Source organism: Tursiops truncatus, chromosome 9, assembly GCF_011762595.2.
Source record: "Tursiops truncatus isolate mTurTru1 chromosome 9, mTurTru1.mat.Y, whole genome shotgun sequence".
NCBI lineage: Eukaryota > Metazoa > Chordata > Mammalia > Artiodactyla > Delphinidae > Tursiops > Tursiops truncatus.
Genome location: NC_047042.1, coordinates 80300898 through 80322848, shown reverse-complemented (window position 1 = coordinate 80322848; position 21951 = coordinate 80300898). Strand labels below are relative to the sequence as shown.

Here is a 21951-nt window from a genome sequence, read left to right as displayed (position 1 = left end):
TGTCATTGGCTTTTAGATGTCCACGTTCCCTCTGTGTGGTCCTCACAGGGTCTTTTTTTGTGTACACACATTTCTGGTGTGACTTTGTGTGTCCTAACCTCCTCTTCTTATAAGGACAACAGTTAGATTGGATTAGAGCCCACCCTAAAGACCTCATTTCAACTTAATTATCTACTTAAAGACCCTATGTCCAAATACAGTCACATTCTGAGGTACTAAGGGCTAGAAATTGGACGTGTGAATTGGGGTGGAGGGAGGGACCACAATTCAGCCCATAATACCATTACTCTTGGTTCTTCCTGCATTAAGTAATATCACCAGGAAAAAATTAGTATTTATACAACATCTTATGCCTCCACAAAAGTACCTGCACTGAGGTACTGCTTTAATTCTTTGGGCTTTAGAAAGTGTTGTATAGGAAGTATCCAGTTGAACAATGATTTAGTACCTTTTCGAAAACTATGGTTGAAACTATTTCCATAATGTTACCAATTTCCTTTAATAATACAACCTACATAATAACTGTCTCCTGAAATTTAAATTCCAGCAAACCTTCTGTCTTCAGACAGTGATAACTATAGGATAACTATAGATAGATGATAGATAGATAGATAGATAGATAGATAAATAGATAGATAGATATACAGATCTTCCTCAACTAACTATGGGGTTACGGCCCCATAAACCCATCGTAAGTTGAAAATATTGTAAGTCAAAATGCATTTAATACACCTAACCTACCAAACATCATAACACCTACATTAGCCCACAGTTGGGCAAAATCTTCTAACACAAAGCCTATTTTATAATAAAGTGTTAAATATCTTATGTAATGTATTGAATACAGTACTGAAAGTGAAACAGAGAATGGTTGTGTGGGTACAGAATGGCTGTAAGTGTATTGGCTGTTTACCTTCCTGATTGCGTGGATGACCCGGAGCTGTGGCAAGGTCATTGCCCAGCATCACAAGAGAGTGTCCACACCATATAACACTAGCCCTGGGCAAGATCAAATTTCAAAATTTGAAGTATTCTTATTGAGTATCTTATTGAGTATCATTTTTTCACGATCACGAAGTCAAAAAATTCCAAATCAAACCATCCTAAGTTGGGGACCGTCTGTGTGTGTGTGTGTGTGTGTGTGTGTGTGTGTGTGTGTGTGTGTGTGTACTTATTGAGTATCTACTTATTCTTATTGAGTATCACTTTTTCACGATCACGAAGTCAAAAAATTCCAAATCAAACCATCCTAAGTTGGGGACCGTCTGTGTGTGTGTGTGTGTGTGTGTGTGTGTGTGTGTGTGTGTGTGTGAGTGTGTGTACAAACCATCCTAAGTTGGGGACCATCTGTGTGTGGGTGTGTGTAATTACACAGTTCTTAGATAAATTTTGTTCTTGTAATAATTGTTTCTTCTCCTTTTTTTTATTTCTAAAAAATTTTTAGTTTTTATTTGGTCTCTTCATGTAACTATTCTCTTTATTATATTTTATATCTGTTCAAATAAATACTTTTAAAATTATAATAATTAAAGGTATCTCCATTATTCTTATTCTTAGTTTTGACCATACTGTTGAAAAATGATAAAGGGCTAAAAGGTGGCATGGAAGTAGGAATCCATGGAGGGAAACATGGAGGAAAAATAACACGTAAAGGAGGAACTGATAAGCAGTCAACAGCAGATGTTTCATATTCATTTGCATACGTCACGGTCGAAAACATGGCACCGTTGTGTGAGACACTGTTTTTATTATGTTTCTATAAATAATACTTATGGAGGATAATTGAAAACTAAAGACTACATTTTATTTAATAATGCTCTACTTTGAAACATCTACTTTAAGAAATGTCTATGGGGCTTTAATAGAAAATTTATTTCCTGGTCCAAATATTAAATATCATGTATATTTAATTATAAATACTCATTATAAATCTAATATCTGTCCTGCCATATTTAGAGGATCTTGAGCTTCCTTACACTTGTCCTTTCCTACCCTCAGCAGAGCTGATAGTTCACTTATTGGTGTATGCTTTATTATTCTCTGAAGCTGGTTTCAACCATTCTCAATAGGTCCAAGGTTAAGGATTCAGACCTCACATGTGAACCAGCCCAGTTCTGCATCCATAGTCTTCGCCCTTTGGTTTGACTCTTCATTTTGCTAACATGTGTCCTGGCTAAAAGGGGCCAAAAGGGAGACAGCAAATGGATCAGAGCAAACCCGTCTCCGTCTCCACTAATGAAAACACAACATAATGTCTCTGACCTGCCGATGGGTCAGCAACCCTACAATTTCTACCTGACACGAGGGACACTCAGGATTGTGAGTTTTTTCCAGAATGATACTAGACTATGACATTTTGAATGTGTTTCCTATAAGCATAAAATATATTTCCTTATGAACAAATATTTTGTGCCTATAGTTCTATGTGTGCACATTCCTTACCAAAAAGGCTAAAAAAGGTGTGGCTGATTTTGAGAGAGCAGTACCGTTATGTCTTTACTGTGTGAGGAGTGGAGGAGGATTCAGAGAGAGTAAAATCAAGGCTAATTAATAACAGCAACAGCTACTGTTGATGATTACTGTATGCCAGGTGCTGTGCCAACATTTTACATACGTTGCCTCCTTAAATTCATTTACTTAAGTCTATGGACGTTTATAAATAGTGTGAGTGCCTTATCCTCAGCTGTACATTTCTTAAGTGGGGGAGGGATGCAGGGCAGAGCCCAGAGCTCTCATGTTCCCAAGTGGAGGCCACTGACTTTTAGTTGTCATATTTATAGTTTAAAAGGTCATCATGTTGGGAATTCCCTGTTGGTCCAGTGGTTAAGACTCCTCGCTTCCACTGCAGGGGGCGTGGGTTTGATCCCTGGTCTGGGAACCAAGATCCCACATGCCGTGCGGCAAGGCCAAAGAAAATGATCATCATGTTTATCTATCCAGGAGTTTCTGTCCCAGCCTGGGTATTGATTTGAAGGGGTATGGGGCCCTCAAATTTTAATAGACTGTCTAGCTTTAGAACCTGATTTATTGTTTTCCTCTTGAAACTACATGGGTTATTTCCTTTAAATGTCAAATTCAAGAGTAAGGATCCACACTGCCTCAAAGACCAGAAAATTCACATATTCAGGCAATGTTCTAGGTGTTGAGTTTATAGCAGTGAACAAAACAGGTAAAAATCCCTGGACTCATGGAATTTTTATTCTGGTTAAGGGAAAGAGACAATATATAAATTAGTAAAATATATAGACTTTTATGCTAGAAAATAGATGCTGAGGAGTGAAATAAAGCTGGGGAAATAGATGCAGGTGGAGGGATGGGGGGTACAATTTTTAACTTCATGTTTAGGAAAGGGTCTCATTGAGAAAGAACCATTCAGAAAGGAACACTTCCTGAACGAAGTGAAGGGTCAGTTCATCAAATACAAAAGCCCCAAAGCAGAAGCATGCTTGGTATCTTCTAAGATTAGCCAGGAGGCCAGTGTGATGAGAAGAGAATGAATGAGGAAAAGAGTAAAGCCAGATCAGTTCAGAGGACCTTGTAGGCCATTATAGGGACAGCATCAATGTGAAGTCATTGTAGAGTTTTGAGGGTAGGGGTGACTGAACCCAATTTATGAATAATGGGATTAAATTCTAGCTACCTGTGTTAAAAATCAATCAGATGATCAGATAGAAGAGAATAAGAGCAGAAGAGGAGAAATGTATAGATGTCAACGGGACATCTATAGTGAAAATCCAAATAAGAGATGATGTTGGCTAGGACCAATGCAGTACCAGTGGGGGAAGTGGAAAATGACACATATGAACAAATTTTGGAAGTAGAGTCAACAGAATTCAGTCATAGATAGAGCGTAAGAGAAGAGTCAAGGACAATTTCTATTTGTTTTCATCCCAACAACGGGAAAGATGGACTAAAGACAAGGAAGACCACTGGAAGAAGAAGTTTAGGAATGAAGATGGGATTCAGATGCTTCTTAGTTTTGGATCGTATATGTCAGACATCTAAGGGGAGCTACCCAGAAGGCAACTGAGTTTCCTGAGGGAAGCCTGGAATTAGTCAGCATATAGTTTTTAAGGCAGGGCTACCTACATAACTTGTGAGGCCCAATGAAAAATGAAAATGTAGGCTTCCTTATTCAAAAATTATTGAGAATTTCAAAACCCTGACAGAAGAACTTTAAACCAAGTGTGACGCCTTTCTGAGTGAAGGAGCCTGTGTACAGGCAGTGCGCCCAGAAAGCTGGTCCTGCTTTAAGGCCATAAATCTGAACATTACCATCAAGAGAGTAATGTGGCCAGATAGATAGACAGATAGATAGATAGGCAGATAGATATCCAAGGACTGAGGTCTGGGATACTTCAAGGTAAAGATGTTAGAGAGAATGAGGAGGACCCTTCAGAACTGACTGAGAAGGAGAAGCCAGCAAGGTATTTGAACTCGACAAAACAGAAACAATAATAAAATGTTTGATATGGACTTGGGATGGTTCATTAGTATCCAGGCTCATCCAAAGAGCTGGTGGAGGTGCTGTGTGTTATCGCCTCTGGTGTCCCATTGCAAGGGGAGTTTTATTAGCTTGGATTGTTTCATGATAGGTTGATTTGAGGCTTTTACTACCCACAGGGCAACTCCAGAGTTTCTTTGTAAACTTCTCCATCTTAAAAAAAAAAATTGTTTTAATCACTTCTAGTAATTAATGAGATTTTGAAATCCATTGGCTGAAGCCCTTCTGAAAAGCAGAAGATCCATTTGTGGAGGCAGGTGACACTTTGGCGGACACACAGATGAGGGAATAGATAACAGAAGTAGAGAAAGGCAAAGGCAGGCTTTAAGTGTAAACGTAGCTTTCTCACTGGTCAGACTGTGTGAAGCAGACAAACGGGACCTGGCTGACTGCAGCAAAAAGTGAGATGAAACCATCCAGGGCAAGGCAGACAGGAATAAATCATCTGTTTCTTATCACATGGCACAAATCCGTCTGGGGTGTTAGGTTTCTTAACAGGTTACATTGGTTACATAGGGGTTGAAAACTCACCAGCTTGGATATCTGTGGAGTTCTGTGTGCAGGCAGCTGGTTGAAAGTAAAAGACTGACCTTTCTCCTGGAGTAATATAATCTCCTCCCTCCTTACCCTTCCTAGAGTCTTTAGTGATTCCAGGCCAGGACCTACGTTCAGTAGACCCTGGATGTGCACAAATGACTCCTGCAGAGAATGAAGAGGAAGCTGTAATGGTCCCAGAAAAGATGTCATGTTAATATGCTCCACTGTGCCATCTCCTCCCTGGCTTAGCCAGAGATCATTTCCGTCTGCTTCACTGCATGTGACTGCTTCAGCCTCAAAATGTCCAGCGGCTGTGGAGGCAGAGGAAGTGACAGGCTATCAATGGACATAATAGAAAAGATGCTCCTCTTCCTCTAGGTACTAATATTTTAGAGTGACAAGGGGCAGAGGGTGGGGCATAAAAGAAGGATGGAAAAAAGAAGGTTACATTAATATATCCAGTACCACTGTCAGCATCTCTCAGTGGATTTATGTTGGTTACAGGGAGTTAATATAGTTTCCTCCTAATATAGTTACAGCATTCTGGTGAACTGTAACTTTGATACAGAGAACCAGTGCACTATTCTATTCCCTATCAGCAAATAGGAGTTGACTTTTGGGCAACTGCCTACTTTGAAGTAAGATTACAAAAGCATTTTCCTTGACATCATATAGTGAGAGCAGGGCTGTCAGCTCTTCACTAAACTGTCAACTTTGGATAACTGGCTCATGGGCCCCTCTTATTCTATATACCTGGAAGGATGCTTTGTTGGCAGCCTTTTAGATTCAAAGTTGTAGGGAAATTAATCTTTGTTGAGCTACAACTGTTTTGCACCTTTGAGACATTTTATAAAGATTATGTCATTCCACCTATAACCCTTCTAAGAGAAAAGTATTATTTTCCCCCATTTCATAGGTAATAAATTAAAGGTCAGAGAGGAAAATAAGATCTCACAACTGTTCAATTGCCAGGGAAGTTTTATTAGAGTTCAGATTGTCACCTGGTGGGTCAACTAGGGCCTTTTACCATCCACAAGGCAACTACAGAATTTCTCTGTAAACTTCTTTATCTTTAAAAAGAATTTGAAGTGGCGGTGCTGGAATTCAAGCTCAGGTCTGCTTGAACATGTTTCTTCCTTACGTGGTTCAAGTAATTAGAATATTCAACAGGTATAAAAAAATCCATGAGTTTTTTGGAAACGAGTGCTCATTTTCAATCTTTTAATATAATCTTTCTATTTCTTCTTAAATATGGGAGATACTGAAAATCCTGTAATCCATGATGCTAAGAAATTAACTTCTCTAGAAGGACAGTAGGTGGCATTTCATTTCTTTGCCTATTTTGCTCTTACTGCTTTCATTGAGGTTATAATATATACGAAATTTTTATCTCATTAAATATTCAAAGAGGAAGTTCAAAAACTCAGTCTACTCACAGTCTGAAGTCCTGTAACAAAGCCTTGGCCACTGTAAGGTTTTAGATTTTAGGGTATGATTTTTGTATAGATGCTTTTTATATATTAAACCCACATTAAAATTTTTCAGAAGCTGTTGTAAGAGAGCACATAAGATCTATAATTTGCAATCACAGTGTCTAATGGAGGGCTTGGAACACTAAGCATAGTACTGTTTAATCCTAATGTCTTTGTTTATTATATCTTCTTTTGAGTTGGCTTGCTAAGAGGATAGACTACAGTAATATATTTAACGTGGAAACTAGCATTCCAGAATCTTCTTCATGCTTAATATTTAACAAAATCAAGTTTACTATATATTACAGAAATTATTCTGAATAAGGGGAGAAAATTATCACTTACATTTATGGTAGCGGATAAAATTTATAAGATTTTCAAACTAGAAAGGTATTTATGAATTATTTGGACTAGTATTATATGTTTTAGCAAGACCAACAGGTTAAGACATATAAAAAGAACCCAGCTAATCAATGTGGATGTTCCCATCATTTCATGGCTATACCTCGGGTGGGGTTTTTTTTTTTTTTTTTTTTTTGCAGTACACGGGCCTCTCACTGCTGTGGCCTCTCCCGTTGCGGAGCACAGGCTCCGGACGCGCAGGCTCAGCGGCCGTGGCTCACGGGCACAGCCGCTCCACGGCATGTGGGATCTTCCCGGACAGGGGCATGAACCCGTGTCCTCTGCATCGGCAGGCGGACTCTCAACCACTGCGCCACCAGTGAAGCCCTTGTTTGGTTTTTGTTTGTTTTTTAAGTTAAAGTGACTTGGCTGGGTCTGACTGGGACAAAACTGATGGTTCCCTATTTGAGTGGCTTTGGAATATTTATGTGTGGTTTGCATTTGGCTCTATCCTTTCCTTATCATTACATCCTTTCTCTGCAGCCCATTTTCTGCATAGCCTTTCTGCAGCAATGCTAGCTGGAGAATAAGTACGAATTCAAAGAGGATTAACTATTGTATAAGAAGCTTATGAGTATTCATAATAATAAGTTGCTTAAAACTACGTGGCAAAGCTTAGGGAGGTTCGTGTGGTTTAAAGGCACATATTCACATTTTATCAGGACCTTCTTAATTGCAGTAGATTAGTTCTCTCAAATTTAACATAACAGGTAGCCTGAGAGGTCATGGCATGTAGTAATTTATCACTTTGCCGAGGGACGTATCTGAATCACGTCTCTACTGAGGATGGTACACATGAGCCCAACCTAGAATCTGGATTCATACCTCATCTCTTTGTGTTTCTTACTTAAAATGTCATCAACCCTGATGTCCATTTGACAGAGTGGAAAATTATGGAAAGCATATTCTGTATGATTTGTGTAAATTAAGGGTTTCTTGAAGATCTTCATATACTTAAAAATAATGAGTGGTATCTGAGTAATTATTGTGTGATTTCTTAGAGGTATATAAGAAGAAATGTAGATTACAGATGCTAGGGAAGTTTATACCCTGGTTGTGCATTTTTTATGAATTATTACAAAGTTCATATAAATTGTTATAATCACATAGTTATACATTAGCAAGAGCTCCACTGTTTTTATTTTTTAATGCACTAGTGCTTAGAAGTAAAATAACGACATTATAGTCAGGATTTATCATGGAGGACTTCCTGGAGGAGGTGAACTTTGAAACAAATCGATCCTAAATATCACCTTGTTGAAGGGTGTTCCCATACTCACGATAGGGTCTTAAGCAAACGACAGCCTTAGTGGTAGATAAATTGAACAGTAAACTCAGTAATCCACAGGATATGATTTTTCAGACAAGGACAGTCTTTTTACTAGTGCCTGAAGTTCTCTTCATGTTTCAGACAGTTTCTCACCTCAAGGCTTTGTCATCTGTTAAGAGAAACAGTCTCCCCTAGGAAAAGGAAGCCATAAGGCTGATTCAGATATTTACTCTTGAAGGTAAATATATTTCGAGTCTTTATTAAAAAGGACACAATTAATTTGGGGATTGCTGGATGCAATCTGACAACTTTACATTTTCAGAGGTATCATTAGAATGAACAGACATTAATGTAGAAACAATAAATGCTGGAGAGGGTGTGGAGAAAAGGGAACCCTCTTGCACTGTTGGTGGGAATGTAAATTGATACAGCCACTGTGGAGAACAGTATGGAGGTTCCTTAACAAACTACAAATAGAACTACCATATGACCCAGCAATCCCACTACTGGGCATATACCCTGAGAAAACCATAATTCAAAAAGAGTCATGTACCAAAATGTTCATTGCAGCTCTATTTACAGTAGCCCAGAGATGGAAACAACCTAAGTGTCCATCATCGGATGAATGGATAAAGAAGATGTGGCACATATATACAATGGAATATTACTCAGCCATAAAAAGAAACGAAATTCAGCTATTTGTAATGAGGTGGATAGACGTAGAGTCTGTCATACAGAGTGAAGTAAGTCAGAAAGAGAGAGACAAATACCGTATGCTAACACATATATATGGAATTTAAGGAAAAAAAATGTCATGAAGAACCTAGGGGTAAGACAGGAATAAAGACACAGACCTACTAGAGAATGGACATGAGGATATGGGGAGGGGGAAGGGTAAGCTGTGACAAAGTGAGAGAGTGGCATGGACATACATATACTACCAAACGTAAGGTAGATAGCTAGTGGGAAGCAGCCGCATAGCACAGGGAGATCAGCTTGGTGCTTTGTGATCGCCTGGAGGGGTGGGATAGGGAGGGTGGGAGGGAGGGAGACACAAGAGGGAAGAGATATGGGAACATATGTACATATATAACTGATTCATTTTGTTGTAAAGCAGAAACTAACACACCATTGTAAAGCAATTATACTCCAATAAAGATGTTTAAAAAAAAAAAAACCACTATGCTGAGCAAAAGAAGCCTGAAAAAAAAAAAAATCATGGAGATGATAAAGGGCTCTCTTCATCATCTTAAAACATGGCTACCTTGTAACCTCAGTATTCCAAGTTATTTGGGAGAAATTATATTTTCAGCTCAGGACATGAAAAATGTAAACAGATCAAAGGTTTTATTTTTAAAGAGGTGAAATATTCATACAATGGAATATTATTGACTCTTTAAAAAAAAAGAAGGAAATCCTGCCATTTGTGACAACATGGATGAACCTGGAGGACATTATACTAAGTGAAATTAGTCAGATACAGAAAGACAAATACTGCATGATCTTACTTATGTGTGGAATCTAAAATAGTCAGACTCATAGAAGCCGAGAGCAGAATAGTGGTTACCAGGGGCAGGGGAAAGGGGAACTGGGGAGATATTGGTCAAGAGGTACAAACTTCCAGTTATGCAAGATGAATATGTGACTACAGTTAACAATAATGTATTGTTTACTTGAAATTTGTGAAGAGAGATCTTAAGCATTCTCACCACAAAAGAATAAAATAAAATAAAAGAATGAAAGAAAGAAAATGGTTACTATGTGATGGATATGTTAATTAACTTGATTGAGATGATCATTTCATAATATATGTTTATCAAAACATCAAGTTTTGATAAAACCTTAAATATATACAATTTCTATTGTTTGATTATACCGCAATAACATTGGGGAAGAAAAAAGATTAAAATACTGTCATGTTTGTTTTCATAACATAATGAAAAGAGCTAAAGCAGTGATTTTAGGTTTGACTTTTTCAGTTCATTAACCTCTAGATTGCAGGAAGAAAAATCTTCCAGAGGGACTTCTCTTTGTAAGTACCAGAGCAGTCAATTTCAGTGAAATAAGGATAAGGAATGAGCACAGGGGGAGAATTTTTCAAAATGCAGATGTCAGGACCCATCCCCAAAGGGCATATTTCAGTCTTGGAAGGAGGAAGTCTTATACGTATTTTCTAAAAGCACCCACATTTATTTTGATCTGACGCAATCATCTAGAAACCCTCTGGAATTATCCTTTAGGAGGGCTATTAAAAAATATCAAGCCCTTATGGCATGCTTGTGATGTATCCAATTTGGAAGCTGGAATTAAGTAATTATGTGAAGATGCAAACACTCACATTATCCAAGCAATGGGGTGCAATAGTGATGATCTGGACTATTTCACTCCCACTCTATTTCCACTATATATAATTTACCTTCTAGGTTAGGTTTACTGTTGAAAGAATAACATTTGACCTTGTGATACCTCCCTGAATAAGGTTTGTGTGACATAAAATATTAGTCTTTTGCTAGACTGATTTTGTTCCCTTCCTTATATATGCTTAATTATAATCTAAAGAGGAAACTAAGCTCCATCAGCTTACTTGTTTGTTTTTGCTTGTTTTAAAAAATTGGGCTTCATAAACAATACAACTTTACCCACATTTACAGGTGGGGATAAAGGAACATTTCACTATAATTAAGGGCAGTTTTAATAAGTGCCTTCTAATGCACTGTTAGCAGAGAAGCTGGAATAATCTCAGAAAACGGTTATATTATTTGCTTTATCTTAGGTCAGGCTTACCAACATTGATTGTATGTTTTTTTCCTTCTTCAGATGTACATCCAGACTACAACACTTACTGTCTCCATGAGTTTAAGTGCTTCGGTGTCTCTGGGCATGCTCTACATGCCCAAGGTTTATATTATAATTTTTCATCCAGAGCAGAATGTTCAAAAACGCAAGAGGAGCTTCAAAGCTGTGGTGACAGCTGCCACCATGCAAAGCAAACTGATCCAAAAAGGAAATGACAGACCAAATGGCGAGGTGAAAAGCGAACTCTGTGAGAGTCTTGAAACCAACAGTAAGTCATCCGTAGACTTTCCGATGGTCAAGAGTGGGAACACTTCCTGATAGATGTACGTTGAACATTCTTCTACTGGTCTTGGGGACTGTGCTACGTGGTTCCAGGGGCCTGGTGGTACTCGCACACCATGAGACCATCACAGCAGTTAGAACCATTTGGTTAGAACCAAACGATTTCAAGGCAAGTGGCTCCTCTCCAGAGCATGAACATAAACACGAAATCTCTTTTACAAAGTGTGACGCTCGAGTCTCTCTTTTGAGGCATTACAGAGCTTGAAGCTTGGAACTGTGCTCCATTTATAAAATTATCCTTTAGCTCTTAGGAACTACTCTCCAATCTTTTTCAGTTCAATACTGGTCGCTCTTTACAGAATTGATAGTTAACTAGTATTTACAAAGCATGCTACCAAAGATCTTACACAAATAAATGATACGTTATTCAGATATTTAGGGAAATGAGAAAACTAGTTAGCTAACATGTTAGGTTAAGTCATAGTCTATATTTGTTTCCCCAACATGGTCCCCTTCTTTGGTTTCCCTTGATTTCCCTTCTTGGATATATTAAGGTAATTAGAGCTCTTCTCTGAAAGCCTCATGACCCTGAAAACAGGACCCCTTCTACAGCCACCACTCCACTTTTCCTTTCCTCACCTATTATCTTCTCTATACTCATCCCTGAAGAAGCACATAACAACATACTGGTACCAAACTAAGCCAGCAGAGTCAACTGAGCTGTTCAAGTCCATCTTGGACTCTATGGAAGAGTAGCAAATAGATTGAAGTTATGTATTGCAAAATACCAGAAAGCTGAATACAGTGAAAAAAATTATATATATATATATGCGTGTGTGTGTGTGTGTGTGTGTGTGTGTGTGTGTATAACCTATACATTACGAGATTCTGTATATGGTTCAATATAACACAGGCATTAAGGATAAAACCCTACGCAAAAATGCCCTCTTCCTCTCGGATTCTGCCAGGAGGCTGTATCTCCTTTTCTCTGTACTTTTGACATGAAATACAGAAAAGATTGAGATGACTTTATCTGATTTAATTATTATAACAACTTATAGTCTTCACTAGATTCACAAACCTTCCCTTGCATCAAGAGTTCCAGATGAACACTGTCTACTCTAATGCCCCACATGCAGAACTATCCTTAGAAGATAAGTATTGATTAATTAAACCTATTGGCTTCAATTACTATCAGACTTCTTGGAATGACTGGCCAGGTCCTCTAGGAAGATGACCTTCAGCTCGTAAATATCAAATTTAGTTACTTGTAGAGAAAGAAGCCTTTTAAGAATTTCACAGACATTCCCCACATAGTCACTCTTCTGCAAACATGAAATCTTGAGGAAGTGCAAGTGGAGGCACAATAAGGATGGGTTTTGGTATCAAATGGTTACAATCATCTCTGATTATAGATAAGCAATTGACTAATGGTGGGGCTATCTGGGCTCCTAGCAAAGGTTGTGCTGTAACTACTCTCAAAGGCATCAGTGTAGAATGCTTGTGATTTCAGGGCAGAATTTTATTTGTTTCTTCTGCCTTGAAATCATCAGTGCAGGAAGTTAAGACCTAATGTAGGATGCCAATAAACTACTTTTGGCCAGTGATACACTTTGAACACTGGTACTTCTCAGTATGACTCACCAGAGTCTATAGTTGTACTTGGTTTTTAGCAGCAATCCAGAAAACCTTATATAATATGGTTGCACATGGAAACAACCAAATGTACACTGAAATAAATACCAGTTATCCTGGACTCACCTCTGAAATGTGGTAAGGAAAAAAATTAATAAACTTTTTCCACCGCTTTAAAAAATAAGTTAGTTCCCTGAAGGGAAAATGTGCTGTATTGACAAAGACTAATCCCATGCTATAGAAATAAGTCTCATACATTTTGTTTTCCTTTTATTATTTTCTGTTGCTGTTGAAATGGAAATTTCATAGCATGTGTACGTATCCCTCTTTTCTCTGAAAATAAGAATGAAAGATTACAAATGTGAAGGCTGTATGATGGCTAAGCCTGTAATATTTTGGAGGAGTTGAATGCTCACCTTTGGAAGGTAAAAGAAAGTTAAGAAGGTGAATCAAGATAAAGTCAATTATGACCTCAAAGAAGGTTAAATTGTACTTCGGGGATTTTACTGTACTATTCATCTTTTACAGGAGTGGTTTGGGTTGAATGAATTAGGCTCAGATAAAGTGATTACAGTTTACACATTCAGGAGAGACAGAGTAGGAAATCCTCACACATCCTTCTGCAATCCCACTCCTGGTAACAGTTGTTAACCTTTGTTCACTTAAGGAGTAGCTACAATGTACCCCTTGTGTGCTTGTTCCCTTTACCAAATGCACCAGTGGTTTGAATGGAAAAAGTAAAAAGTCTTCCAAAATCACAAACTCTCTAAAACTACCAAAAACTTGAAGAGCTTAAATGCAATATTTTTCTTCTAAAAGTGTGTCTTATGTCTCTAGAAGTATAATTGAATATTGGAAAGCTTTTGCCATTCAACTCTCTGTAACTAGTACCTTGCCTCCTCAGATTTAAAATACCTCCTTTCAAAACCCGTGGAGCCTATTCTCAATCAAACCAGGACTAGTTAATCCACTGGAACAGTGTCCATGTTGCCGCATCCTCATACTTTCTGCTACCAGACTTTTGATAAATCACCATTACCACAATGACTTGACAATGACGTACAGGACAGTGTTTTGTAAACTATAAACCACTATATAAAGGTAAATGTATCATTGCTCCCATGAAAATATAGATTGGTTTGTGAGTAACAAAAAAGAAGACAAAATTCAAAAACTATTTTTTTAGCATCCCCTTTTTTAAAGATTTTTTTTTTTTTTTTGATGTGGACCATTATTTTTAAAGTCTTTATCGAATTTGTTACAATATTGCTTCTGTTTTATGTTTTGGTTTTTTGGCCCCGAGGCATGCGGGATCTTAGCTCCCCGACCAGAGATCGAACCCACACTCCCCGCATTGGAAGGCGAAGTCTTAACCACTGGACCGCCAGGGAAGTCCCTCCCTTTTTTTAATATGTGGAGAATTTTGATAATTATGGCTACTATGCTACATTCAGGATTTGTTTTCTGACCAATTAACTGTATTTATGATATGCATGCAATGTTTTTCTTTCATAGCTATGGAGTTCTACAAGTCCATCATTCTTAGAAATTTCATCTTAAAGATGACTTGTTAATGCCAGAAATTCTAATCACATATTTAAGGAAAGCTTCTAATGGTACACAGAATAAATAAAAGCAATGTGAAGCTAGAAGGGAGACCAAATGACTCCATGTTAATGACTGAATTTGCAGAATACTACATTTCACACATAAAAAGGTCAAGTGTTGTTTCATACAAGTGTGGAAAGAGAGTTAGAAACAAAGTTGGTATATATGAATTTTATCAACGGTACCCAATTAACGAATGCTGTAACACGGTATTCCTTAAGCTCTATTCATGCATAATTCATGAAAACAGCTGCTTCTGGAGGTAGATCTCCTTTCTCTAGCTTATGAACACAGTGTGGTGTGCACAGGAAATTCATTGTTGCTGTATTCAAGGCTGATTTTCACATAAGCATATTCATCAGCAGAAGTATTACATTAGCTTATATGTACATCTCTGATCCCTTTTGTTCTGTAACACTTCTGGGATAAAGATAAAAGTATCACTGCTGCCGTGAAAATATGCAGACATACCTCGTTCTACTGTGCTTCACTCTACTGCATTTCCCAGATACTGCATTTTTTTCAAAAGTGAGCATTTCTGGCAACCCTGCATTGTCAGATGATGGTTAGCATTTTTTAGCAATAAAGTATTTTTGTCTAATTTACGTATGTACGTTGTGTTTTTAGACATAATGCTATCACACACTTAGACTACTGGATAGTGTAGACATAACTTTTATAGGCACTGAGAAACAAAAAAATTTCATGGGACTTGCTTTATTGTGATATTCACTGTATTGCAATGGTCTGGAACCTAACCCACAAAATCTAGATTGGTCTGTGATTAATAGAAAAGATAAGACTTAAAATTCAAAAATTCTATTATTTTAGCATCCATCTTTCTTTCTTCTTGGAAGAAAAAAAGAAAAGGGAAGATTCTTGCAAGATATCTGCCATTCACATCGTTTCAGTGTTGACTAAATTATGTTTCCAAAGCCTTACATCCTTTTTCTAATCAGAAAAATCAAGATTACTTTCTTTCTGTAAATTATAGTCTTAGTTCTCAATAGAATTCTACATCTTTTTCCCTGGAGGTTACTTCTAAGAGTTCAAACAATGAAATAATTTCTAAAGAGCTTTAGAGTCTTGAAGTTGGAATGATCCTTGAAGATTAACATCTGAATATCATCTTCGTTAAGGTCTTTAGGCTCTTGTTCCTCTGTTACAACCATAATTTTTCTTTCTAGCTATCTGCAAATTTGGATATTTCTCACATTTTTAGTTACTGTTAAATATACTGAATAGGGCAGGAAGTTGAGCAATCTTTTAAAGGGTCGTTTTTCTAACTCATGATTTTTCTCCATCTTGTCTACAAAGATCATATGAAAGTCTTTCAAAAGCATAGTTGAAGCACAGATGTCATTTTCTTAGAATACATTTAGAGGCATAAGAGAGCATTATATAAATTAGAAATAAAAAATAAAGACCATAAAAATCACTGTGTTTCACTTCACACCAAACCAAAGGTAACAGACACCCTACCTTTTAGAAGCATAAATAGAAAAGTAGCATTCCATATGGACTCTCTAAGACAACAGCCATTCCCCACAAATCTACTGTGCCTCCGTCCTCACAAAAACATAATGTTGTGGATTGTGGACCAGTGATGAAGCTGAGGCCCCATAACCTGGTTCAGTGACTTTTTTTCACTCATTTTGTAGAGAAGAGAATGCAATTTAAAACCAAGTCTATTGGTGTATAACAGAAACTAACACAGTAGTGTGACGCAATTGTACTCCAATAAAGATCTATTAAAAAAAAAAGTCTAAGATCTACTTCCTTTCCACTGTCCCTCAATAATAACCTAATGTGAGCAACATAGAAAGATAAGCAGATATGTCCCACCTGTTTTTGGCATGAAGCTCATAATATTCAATGAAATAAAAAACAGCAAAAACCTCTACAGCTAGCACTTCCTGGGCTCCCTGTATTAATTTTAGTGACTGTGGACTTTGTCTGATCCTGGTCTCTGGTAAGAACTTGTCTGGTCAATTACCAGTATTCATGTACACTACAATGGAATGAGTCTAACTGCCAATTATTTCGGAGAAGAAACTTTACAATTTCCTTATTCAATGTTCAAAAGTAAATTATTCTCTAAAAATCTGTTTCACCCTGAACTGGATTTATATAGTGAAATACATACGTTTTGCACTTTTTCTTCTTTCTTCTTATGATTTTTCATTCCAGAGTTCCACTGAAAAAAATAAGATATCACTTTTGAATTTTAAAACAGATTTATTCCGTCACATCTTTCAAAAATACGAAGTAATTATTTGGATTTAGATTTGTATTTCTGGAAATTTAAGTATGAATATACTTAAACTTAGAATATTTTCTAAGTTTAGACTTAGAAATATTTAGAATTAGAATATTTAGACTTAGAATAGACTTAGAATATTTTCTTGTTCATACTTTTCTAATAATCTTACAATAATGGGTTTAGTTCATGATAAGTTCCTTCTTTGAGTCTTTATTTATTTTTTAAACATCTCCATTTGTATCCTTTGGATGAAACCAGACCATAAATATGTGTTGGCAATACACATTGATATTGTACTGTGTTCACTTCTAGAGTCTAAAAGTACTATTTTTAAATGGAAGATATATTCATTCTCAAAGCATGACTAATTATAATGACTAACCCTTTCTTGGCCATCAAATCAGACTCAAAGAATTGAGGTCTTTAACGTGGGTTGTAAGAAAAAATTCTTTTTTCATTTTGCAGGATAGAGAATTTCATCTGTTCTTTCATTTTTTATATTGTAAATCTGTTAGTCAAAATGCACATTTAAATTGAATTTCACCTAAATATATTAAAGAACAGGGCATTCACATTTTTAGTTTTCTGCCAAATGTCTACACTATAAATGAGACTAGTGGTTTTATAGATTAAAAATTCTGCTGCATTTTTATTTCTACAATTGTTGAAATCCTACTACACTGTTTAAAATAATAAGTAACAGGTTGTAAAGACCACATATCATAAAAAGTCATTGCAATATTTGAATTTTAAAATCATTTTAACGAACTAATTTATTATTCTGTACTATAATTTGTCTTAATTTGTCTTAACAGCTTCCTCTACCAAGACGACATATATCAGCTACAGCAATCATTCAATCTGAAACAGGGAAATGATACAATATGAAGAAATGTGGTATGCGATCTTAAACAATGAACGTGACACCACCAACACTCACTCCTGGAGATCTCTGTAGACTACAGTCAATCAAATCAATAGTCAATCTTGTAAGGAACAAAAAGTAGCCACAAGCCAAAAGTATCAATAACAGGGAGTGAAGAAACCCATTTTATATAATACAACCAATGAGTGTCAAGCTAAAGTATTGCTTCCTCATGAGCAGTTAAAAAAAAAAAATCACAAAAGGATAACTAATGTTAGCTTGTGAAAAAAAAAATGCTGTTGAAATAAACCATGTCTGATGTTATTCTTGTAAGTATTTTTCTGTGATTGTGAGAACTCCCGTTCCTGTCCCACATTGTTCAACTTGTATAAGACAATGAGTCTGTTTCTTGTAATGGCTGACCAGATTGAAGCCCTGGGTTGTGCTAAAAAATAAATGCAATGGTTGACGCATGCAATTTTTTATACAAATAATTTATTTCTAATAATAAAGGAATGTTTTGCAAATGTTGAGAGTTGTTTCGTTCCAGTTTTAAAGCCAGGGAAAACTCTTTCCAGTTGGCACTGCTGCTGTTATTTAACTGCTGCTGTAAAAGCCCTGGTGTGCCAAGAAACTACTATTTCCTCGAGGAATGTCTTTTTGTACGTTTGCGTGTATGTGAAGAACACGGTCTTTCATTTCTCTATGAAAATATTATTTGTGTAAGATTTTTGTGAATATTTCAAGATTTATGTGGTAGCTTTTCATAGTAATTGCTTCTTTTATGAAGAATCAAGCAGTAGCTTGAGGTCAATTGCTTCAGGTATCGTAATTAACAAATGATGAGTTAAACTTGGGAGAATGTAATCTGAAAATCACCATCTAAAAGTATATCCAAGTGTCACTGAAATTCTCCATTTTCTAAGCTAAACATTTGCAAAATGAAATATTCCAAGGTGTGTAATACTAACTTTTTCTCACCTGGGTCTAGTATGCACTGAAAGCAGTGAAGTAACGGGCCTTACCCAATACACGCCTTAAAGCACAGAATTAGCATATTTATTCCCTTGGCATCACTAAAGAAACCACAGTCCAGATAACATGTCAGAGCTTTCGTATTTTCCAAATGAAAACATTCATTGGTTCATAGAACAGTATCATTAAAGAGAGAGAAAACAGGGAGCCTGTGTCATGCTAATAAACCACACTAGGATGGGTAAGAGGAGCCTGTTAAAGGCTTTCAAATCTGCTCCCATTTTCGTCCTGGGCGCCTCCATTCTACACCGTCCCAGACATCCATCAAGTCAGTGGTTCTCTACAATCATTTTGTTAGTAAATGTTCTCTCTGCTGAGTTAGCTTGGACAGCTCATTGCATCCCTTATAGATACAAAGAGCTATCTGTGCTCTGTTGCTTCAACCCAGATATTGACAGTCACTTTATTTAACACAGAGTTGAAGTAGCATAGCTTAGGCTCCTTCAGCATAGAGCAGCATTTCCTAGATACCAACCCAGACAGAGAGCTACATACAGAAGGAAATAGGTACTTATTGGCCTCTTGTTGAGTTTCTCCTAATAGTTATTTGTTGTTTGTAGATAATATTTAAATCAAGAGTGAGAGTATTGTTTTCAAGTTTTCAGATTATCTGAATTACTGATACATACAATCCCGTAATCAGGATCATAAACCCACCTCTAGGTGTGCCTTTCTAGATAAGACCTAGTTTAAAGTGAAGGAAACTCATAACTGCACATTTAGCATATTTTATTGTGCCACGTAGCTCAGTACCAATAGCCATACCAAGAAAAGTAATTATAATTGTATTTTAATTTTTAAACTGACAGTTCTCTTTGTATTGGAGATTATTAGTCATTTTAAAGATTTTTTTTAAACTAGTAAGTATATACATGTTTGCTTGAGAGAAATGCTTGAATTTTACAAGGCTTGCATTTCATTCAGAGAGAAATTCAAGTACATATTCATATTTTCATTTACTAATTGACTTTAGTCAGGGTAAGTGGATACAACAGGGTGATTATGAGAGCAAAGCTGGCTTTCAGGCCAAAGGTGGGTTTTTATTATTATTACTTTTTCTTCTAAGGCTTTAGGAAGAAAAAATATTAAGCAAAATTCATGACGTTTCAAAATTGTTCTTCCTATTACAAACTTACCAATGGGTTTTCTTTCCTAAGTACTTTTATAAATAATTGATAATTATTTGGTGTTCTACAAAATCTTTTTAACTCATAATAGAGTTGAATAATAGTCCTCATAGATTTACATATGCCAATCATCCTTTATAACATTATCTCAGTGGGAGATTTTCTTGATGAAACTGTCACCTTCCCCAGGCAGTGGGAGGATAAATTCCCTCAACCTCTTACAGTAGGAGCTGGAGCATTCTGACTTCCGCTGTGGTTATTTTCTCAGGGATTTTGCTGAGGGTTCAGGAGATAGTTATACATGCTGGGACAGTGTGGGGAGGCATCCTGTAAGGAGAAGGATTTAGCATGTGCCAGTAGTGGTTCATAAGTCCCACGCTTTAAAACTAACTGCTGTGTACTGTAGATAAGCAAATGCGAAGTTGCAGGGAAAAAATATAGTATTATAGTCTTTAGAATCGACCTTGTGTTTTATTCTGGCCAAGAAATGTCACATCTAATCTCAGCATGCCAGAGGGAATACTAAAAATGTAGCCTAAGGTAATGCTCAGCAAATGCCACTAGTAGACAATAAGCGATATATCAGTGTGACCTTGGGCCAACCAAATCTGACCTCAATTTTTTTAAAAAATCAGCTTATGCTAGCTAATATCTAAAGGCACCTAAATCCACGATGGTTCATCTGGCACAAACTCATTTTATTTTTAAGGAAAACTAATCATAAATGTAAGCTTGAGGGAAGACCGTTGGAACATGAATAGGAACTAAATGATTAAGCTTTATTTTTAGTGTTTATCAGAAACTTTTAGAGAAAATTTAACGTTTCAGATGAACAGGATTTTACTTTTCTAACTCGAATTAAATACCATGTTACAGGAAATCTCACTAAGAACAGAAGTTTGTGTCATCTTATTTCCTTCCCCTTTGACTCTATATTCTCTATCATTTACCAATGACAGTGAAGAAAGAATATCATCAATTTTCTACATTATGTTAGCCAACACTGATATTTTATTTATTTATTTTTATTTTTCTGAGTCTATCTTTTTTTTTTTTACATTTTTATTGGAGTATGCTTGCTTTACAATGGTGTGTTAGTTTCCGCTTTATAACAAACTGAATCAGCTATACATATACATATATCCCCATATTCCCTCCCTCTTGCGTCTCCCTCCCACCCTCCCTATCCCACCCCTCTAAGTGGTCACAAAGAGCCAAGCTGATATCCCTGTGCTATGCGGCTGCTTCCTACTAGCTATTTTACATTTGGTAGTGTATATATGTCAACGCTACTCTCTCACTTTGTCCCAGCTTACCCTTCCCCCTCCCCGTGTCCTCAAGTCCATTATCTATGTCTGCGTCTATGTCTGTCCTGCCCCTAGGTTCATCTGAACCAATTTTTTTTTTTTTTAGATTCCATAATGTGTTACCATATGGTATTTGCTTTTCTCTTTCTGACTTACTTCACTTTGTATGACAGACTCTAGGTCCATCCACCTCACTACAAATAACTCAATTTTGTTTCTTTATGCCTGAATAATATTTCATTGTATATATGTGCCACATCTTCTTTACCCATTTGTCTGTCAATGGACCCTTAGATTGCTTCCATGTCCTGGCTATTGTAAACAGGGCTGCAATGAACATTGTGGTACATGACTCTTTTTGAATTATGGTTCAAAAAGAACCATAATGGTTCATAATATGGTTCATAATATGGTTCAAATCCCACTACTGGGTATATGCCCAGTAGTGGGATTGCTGGGTTGTATGGTAGTTCTATTTTTAGTTTTTTAAGGAACCTCCATACTGTTCTCCATAGTGGCTGTATCAATTTACATTCCCACCAACAGTGCAAGAGGGTTCCCTCTCCAGCATTTATTGTTTGTAGATTTTTTGACGACGGCCATTCTGACTGGTGTGAGGTGATCCTCATCATAGTTCTGATTTGCATTTCTCTAATGATTAGTGATGCTGAGCATCCTTTCATGTGTTTGTTGGCAATGTGTACTGATATTTTATTTATTCAGCAAGTGGATGAAATGACATTCTTAAACTCTATTATGCAACCTTACCAATTTTTCTCATTTCATTTATTTAATGTCAGTGTTTCATCTATCTTTTACAATAAAATTGCTAAAAATAACAATAAGGT

The 21951-nt window shown here is 36.7% G+C and overlaps 1 protein-coding gene across 1 annotated transcript in view; it reads left to right on the top strand.

The window, feature by feature from the left end:
- GRM8 (glutamate metabotropic receptor 8) overlaps window positions 1-18134 on the top strand; it is a 755367-nt gene extending 737233 nt beyond the window's left edge. The window contains exons 10-11 of the mRNA XM_019924505.3: window positions 11003-11249; window positions 17585-18134. Of these exons, the coding sequence (XP_019780064.3) occupies window positions 11003-11249; window positions 17585-17634 (297 nt within the window). The 3' untranslated portion in view covers window positions 17635-18134. The remainder of the gene's footprint in view (window positions 1-11002; window positions 11250-17584) is intronic.
- The last annotated feature ends 3817 nt before the right edge of the window (window positions 18135-21951 follow it).